The following is a 6,728-nucleotide window of genomic DNA, read 5'->3' as shown; positions in this document are numbered from 1 at the left end:
TTAGATATGCCTTTGGGATTGTCCACGCCCCTCATCATTCCTTTACATAGACACATAGAAAATAGATGCAGGAGTAGGACATTCGGCCCCTCAAGCCAGCACCACCATTCAATATGATCATAGCTGAACATCCAAAATCAATACCCAGTTCCTGTTTATTTCCCCATATCCCTTGATTCCTTTAGCCCTAAGAGCTAAATCTAATTCTCTCTTGAAAACATCCAGTGAATTGGCCTCCACTGCCTTCTGTGGCAGAGATACCACAGATTCACAACTCTGGGTGAAAAGGTTTTTTCTCATCTCAGTCCTAAATGGCCTACCCTTATTCTTAAACTGTAACCCCTGGTTCTGGACTCCCCCAACATTGGGAACATTCTTCCTGCATTTAGTCTGTCCAATCCCTTAAGAATGTTATATGTTTCTATAAGGTCCCCTTATCCTAAATTCCATAGAATACAAACCCAGTTGATCCATTCTTTCATCATATGTCAGTCCCGCCATCCCGGGAATTAACCTGGTGAACCTACGCTGCACTCCGTCAATGGCAAGAATGTCCTTCCTCAAATTAGGAGACCAAAACTGCACACAATACTTCAGATGTGGTCCAGTGAATTGGCCTCCACTGTCTTCTGTGGTGTCAGGGATTATGGGGAGAGGGCAGGAGCCTTCCTGCCTGCCTGGGGTGAAGGCAGAGAACCTTACTCCTCTCTCGGTACCCCTGTGACTTCCCCGTTCCAATAAACCAGTCAGGGCATTGAATCTGGAAGTTGGTACATCATGTTTCTGTGACTAGACATTGGTGAGGCTGCACTTATTGTGCTGAGTTTTGGTCACACAGATATAGGATGGGGCCTGTCCCACTAAGGCGACTTTTTAGGCGAGTGCAGGAGACTCTGCTCTCGCCTCATGATCGCCACATGTTCGCTGGTGGTCTCTGGCGAGTCTCCTTCATGGTCGCGAGGAGTTCCCACATTTTGTGAACTAGTCGCGGCCTCAGTATGGTCGCAACAAATTTTTCAACATGTTGAAATTTTTTCTGCGACCATAAATTGGTCGACATGGAGAAAATCGATACTTTTGTAGTCGTAGGTGCAGTGGTAGTGGGGTCGCCATGTAGTTATTGGTAGTCGAGGTAGCCATAGGTAGTTTCGTTCATCCCCTTTGCTGGCCGGGCATTTTCATTGGCTCATTGGGGGGAAAAAAACGTAAGCACGTGTTTTCAGAACCAAGGAAAACCCACCGGTGATGTTAAATGCCCGCCGAACTTCACAGCTATATATCTCTGGCTTATTAAAAGTTGACTGGCTTCTTAAAAGTGTCTCCACTCCTTCTCCCCCTCTCCCTTCTCCCCTCCACGCTCTTTTAAAGGACTCACTGTGCTAGCCGTCTTAACCTTCCCGTTCATCGCGGTGTGTGTCTGTATCACCTTGGCTTTGCACCATGTGAATTTCAGACAGCGCTCCCCCGCTTTCCTTGGCCCCTGCCTTTGCGATGTGTTTGTTCCACTCTTAACACTCACCGTTCCACTTCCCGGTTTTTCAGCGAGTGCTGCGAGCTTGACACTCGCCGGCAGTCCGCTGAAAAATCGCCTAAGTGGGATAGGTCCTGTAGGATGTCATTCTGTAAAGAGTGCAGAGAAGATTTACGAGGATGTTGTCAACACTCGTGGGCATGAGCTATAGGAAGCGGTTGAACAGGCTAGGGCTTTGCATTGCACGTGTACCTTGCCATTCTTGTGCATGAGACAAGAAACTCGACTTGCTTGGCAGAACGTTCCAGATATCAACTAGATAAAATAAACTCATCCCGCTGCCCTCCGCCCCCGTTGCCCCTCGCACGGTCTCCAGACTTCCCCTCCCTCCCTCCCTCCCCGGGCGCCCGAGGACGCAGCGCGGAGACCGTGTCCTTTAAAGCAAAAACAAATCTGAACTCGAGTTACTTTCTGCACGAACATTTTATTGAAAAGAAACATAAAATTGTTTGGCACAAAATCCCCAGGATATCCGTGGGGAGGTTCGCGGCGAGTTTGGTCAGAAGTTCACCGGCCCGCGGAAGGTGAGGGCGTGGCGTTGGACACTCCCGGCCCGGGACCGTAACGGGGGCCCCCACCAACTTTGCTGCCGGACAGCTGCAGATGCTGAAAACCTGAATTAAAGGCTGCGAGAACTGCTCAGCGCGTAAACGGGCCCCTCGGCCCACCCAGTCCATGTCATCCTTGTACACTAGCACTATCAACACACTAGGGACAATTTTTACCAAAGCCAATTAACCTACAAAGCTATACGTCTTTGGAGTGTGGAAGGAAATCGGAGAAAACTCACGCAGGTCACAGGAAGAACATCGAACTCCGTACGAGTCAAGATCGAACCCGGGTCTCTGGCGCTGTACGTCAGCGGCACTATCGCTGCGCCACCCCTGGAGAGACGGAGTCAGTGGTTCAAGCTCGTCGCCCCGCTATTCAGTTCTTCTCACCACAGATGCTGCCTGACCCGAGTATTTCCAAGTTGCCTGTCTGTTCGGGCCTCGCTCAACAATGTGTTGCGGGAATTTGGGCCCGCGGTGTTACAACAGGCGGCAGAATGCTTGAGGTTTTATTGTCAGCCACCATTTGCAGGTAACTAGTGGCCAGTGGACGGCTGGGGAGTGGACATTGTTAGGCAGTGAGAGGGAGCGGGTGGTCAGCGGGTCAGGCTGCATCTCTGGAGAAAAATGATGGGTGACGTTTCGGGTCGGGACCTTTCTTCAGACTGAAATTACAGTAATCGGTCTTCAAAATGGCACAACGTTGTCACACAGCTGGGCACCGTGGTCCCGGGTCGGGGCAGCGCTTGGGGTGCTCCCGGCGCCGGAGATACTGTGTGTGATGGTGTCTCCTGTTCCGCCGCCCACATGAGACACATTTGGTTGTGGATGGCCGGTGGGAGGTGGGGTGAGGGGGAGGTGGGCTGGCCGGGGTGGCAGAGGGAGTGAACGTCCAGGGGATGGACGCATGGAATGTCGATTAATTGGCTGCTCCTGGACTCTTCAAACCCCCTCCCCCCCCTCCCCCTCCCCCCCCCCCTCCCCTCCCGGAGCTCATGGGCGGGGTATGTGGGGAACAGGCAGGGCCAAAGATCCTATAGCGGAGGATCTTTGGGCAGGGCTGGGGAGCAGAGCTGTGAAGTGATTGGGTTTGGGGATGATGCTGGTGGTGGGGAGGGGGCAGGGGAGAGATGAGGGAGGGGGGGGGGGGGGGTTAGGGACAGACGGCTGGGGCGGGGGGGTTAGGGACAGACGGCTGGGGCGGGGGGGTTAGGGACAGACGGCAGGAAGGGGAGGTGACCCCCCCCCCCCCCCGAGATAGAAGGGAAACTGACCCTCAGGACGATCGGCCCCTGAGCTGCCCTGACCGACCTGCTGCCGAGGCCCAGGCAGGGAGCGGCAGCGACCGGGCTCCAGGGCCACCCTGCGCCTGAACCCTGCCCCCTTGCTGCCCATTTCCCCGGGCACGCAAACACTGGGTGAGGGTCAGGCGGCTCGGCGCGGCCTAGGTCAGGAGCATCTGGCGCTCCCGGGATATCCTCCGGTGAGCCAGCAGGAAGACGGCGAGCAGCAGCAGGAGGGCGGCGATTGAGAAGACGACGAGGATGGAGAGGAAGGAGGTGGAGCTCAGGGGCTTGGGCCGCCGCCCCTCGGCCGGGATCATGTTGGTCAGGTTCAGCATGTAGCCCAGGGTCCAACCTGCGTCCGAGCCCTTGATCTGCAAACGGAGGAGAGCGTCAGTCACCGCCGCGGGGGGGGAGGGGGGTGGGGTGGTCGCCGGGTCATTGGAAGAGGGAGAGGGTTCCGGTTAAGCCCCTGTCCCACTTAGGAGACCTAAACAGCAACCTCTGGTGACCTTGCCCGCCACTCAAGGTTTCCATGAGGTCACCGGAGGTTTTGGTCACTCTCCCTAATGGTCGAAAGTGGTTTCCGCGTGGTCGAGGCTTCATCTAGATTGCTGCTATTTTTTCATCATGATTAAAACCGGCCTCGACCAAAAATAGGTTGCCGTTTTTAAATTCGATAATATTTTTGTCGCAGGTCTAGTCGAAGCCGGTTTTCTTCATAGTCGAGGAAGGTTTTCAACATATGCGTGAGAGGTGGTAGGAGGTTGCAGGTCACCTCAACCATGATTTTTTTTTTGGGTGGAGAGCAAGTTCACCAGAGGTTGCTGTTTAGGTCTCCTAAGTGGGACAGGTAACCCGGGTCGCAGGGAGTAAGGACGGGGGGAGGGGAGCGCCCGGAGTAAGGGGAAACAGGTCCGTCTCGGAGGTTGGTGGGGGCGAGCTCTACACGATCCCGTGTAGGAGGGTCGTGAATCCGGCGTTATGCTGGAGATCAGTTGAAGTTGGCATCTTGTTCGGCACGGACATTGTGAGTGAAAGGTAAAGGACTGGTCTGGGGACGGGGGAGGGACACACTCACTCACTCTCACATACTCTCTCACTCACTGTTTCTCACACGCTCTCACTGACACACAGTCACACCCACCTTCTTAATGAACTGGATGGAGTCCCAGGTGGCGGCGCTGAAGTTGTAGCCGCTGATTAACAGGGCGAGGACATAGTGTCCCGAGAAACAGTTCTCGCTCAAGTAGCGCTCCTTGATGTTGTAGACGGATGTGGCCTGCAGTAAACACGGGGGCGAGTGGTCACCTTAACCCGCTTCTCCCGACCCAGCCCGCAGGCAGTCCTTACGATGGGGGTGGGGAGTAAAGGGTAGGGGTAGAGGCAAGGGGGTGGAGGGAGAGAGGAGGTAAGGGGAGAAAGAAGGTGAAGGGAGGGGGAGTGGTAAGGAGGTGGAGAGAGGGGGGGAAATGGGAGACGGGTCTGTCTGCCTGCTCAGTCCAGCTACATCCCAGGGCAAGGTCATGCCTGGGTTAATTTCAGGGCCATGTAGACAACACCCAATGTCCCACCCTCACCCTGCCCCTATGTAACCTCCTCAACAACACGATGAACATGACCCGACCTCCAGGCCAGCCGGCGGTCCTTAATTTGCCCAATCCTTTCCAAATCGTCAATCAGACCCTTTCACCAAAAAACAGTCAAAAAACTGCAGATGGATTCTGGGAAGATATCCGAGGAAAGTGAGGATCTTGGCAAACTGTCCATGTCTGGAGGGTGTGACAGCAACGCTGGGAATGAAGGATATATTCTCTCCATCACCACCCCAGCCCCCGCCCCCTGGATCCCAGAGCCTCACTCTGTCTCCCTCCAACTCCCCAAGGGCCCGAAGCCGGACTCTTCCCCAACAGGCCGTACAGGTCTGACGTCCAAGGAGGTACAGGTTTGTAGGTAAATTGGCGTAGCTTGGTATAAGTGTAAATTGTCACTAGTGTGTGTAGGATAGTGTTAATGTGCAGGGATCGCTGGTCTGTGCGGACTCGGTGAGCAGAATCTCTAAACTAAACTAAACAGGGGCCTGGGGCCGGGCTCTCCCCAACAGGGGCCCGCAGCCGCGGATCCGTCACGTACCTTGGCCCAGGACATACTGCAGAATTTCTCCACCGCCTCCTTCAACTCACTCAGCGACTGCCTCTGCTGCCCCTTGTTGAAGAATGCCGTCACAAAGTAATACGCCGAGAAGGCCTGAGGGAGGGAGGGAGGGAGATGAGGAGCTGCTTAACCCCATGGAAACAGGCCCTTCGGCCCATTACACCCGTTCTAGCCTTCTAGTGCCCATCCACTCTGACCCATTGACTCCCACCTTCTCCCCTCACCCACTCACGGGGCAGTATACAGCAGCTATGTAAACCTCAGGACACACGTCTGATGTGGGGGGAAACGTAATCGCAGGGAGAACATGCCAAATCCACACAGACAGCAAGGTCAGGACTGAACCCCGGTCTCCGTAGCAGATGGTCATTAGCACTACGTTCTGCACTGTGACTGGCAAAGTGAAAAAGGTCTGCGAATCCTGTTGACCCCATGAACCCCCACAGATTGGGCTGACCTCATGACTCCCAGCTGACCCCACGGACTGAGCCCACGACCCCGGGCTGACCGCAAGACCGCCCCCTTTGACCCTGGGATAACCCTACAACCCTAAGATTGAACCAGGCTGACCCCACCGACCCTGGGCTGACCCCGCAACCCACCACTGACCATGAGCTGACACCACGGCCCTGGGTTGACATCACGACTCCCTACTGACCCTTGGGCTGCCCCCATGATCTCCCCCGATCCGCTGACCACAGGATGACCCCACGACCTCCCACTCCCTACTGACTCTGGGCTGACCCCACAACCCCATTGACAACGAGGTCAGATGCTGATACTGACCCCAAAGTTGCCCCAGACTGGGGGCTGGTACAACCCGTTGAAGGAGCAGCTGGTCCAGCTGCAGGCGCTGTGGTTGAGGAGAGCACGCACTTGCAGGCCGCACTGCCGCGAGTCGCCAGTGCCCACCACCCTGAGGGTCTGGTTCCAGCTGCGGGCCGTGCCCGGTGTACACGGACTGTTGAAGAAGTCCGACACGTTGATGGATTTCTCGTACCCTAGGTTGAAGCAGGGATTGCGAATGGTCCCCTGGTCCGGCACCTGGAAGAGGCAAAGTGGGGCATGAAGCAATGTGTAGGAAGGAACTGCAGATGCAGGTTTAAACCATAGATAGACACAACAAGCTGGAGTAACTCAGCGGGACAGGCAGCATCTCTGGAGAAAAGGAATAGGTGATGTTTAGGGTCGAGCCCCTTCTTCACACTG

General features: G+C 55.3%; 1 protein-coding gene across 5 annotated transcripts in view; it reads right to left on the bottom strand.

Annotated features, from left to right (window-relative positions):
- Positions 1–3,285: 3,285 nt before the first annotated feature.
- The window catches only part of entpd1 (ectonucleoside triphosphate diphosphohydrolase 1), a 31,961-nt gene continuing 28,518 nt past the window's right edge, over positions 3,286–6,728 (bottom strand). For all 5 annotated transcript variants that reach the window (XM_033034233.1, XM_033034235.1, XM_033034234.1 and 2 more), the window contains 4 exons: positions 6,306–6,563; positions 5,499–5,612; positions 4,513–4,647; positions 3,286–3,739 (listed from right to left, as the gene is read on the bottom strand). In XM_033034233.1, coding sequence (XP_032890124.1) covers positions 3,527–3,739; positions 4,513–4,647; positions 5,499–5,612; positions 6,306–6,563 — 720 coding nt within the window. In that variant the 3' untranslated portion in view covers positions 3,286–3,526. The remainder of the gene's footprint in view (positions 3,740–4,512; positions 4,648–5,498; positions 5,613–6,305; positions 6,564–6,728) is intronic.

The sequence above is a fragment of the Amblyraja radiata genome, chromosome 15, assembly GCF_010909765.2.
Source record: "Amblyraja radiata isolate CabotCenter1 chromosome 15, sAmbRad1.1.pri, whole genome shotgun sequence".
Taxonomy (NCBI): Eukaryota; Metazoa; Chordata; class Chondrichthyes; order Rajiformes; family Rajidae; genus Amblyraja; species Amblyraja radiata.
The sequence above is the reverse complement of the archived record's forward strand: the minus strand, read 5'-3'. Positions and strand labels throughout refer to the sequence as shown.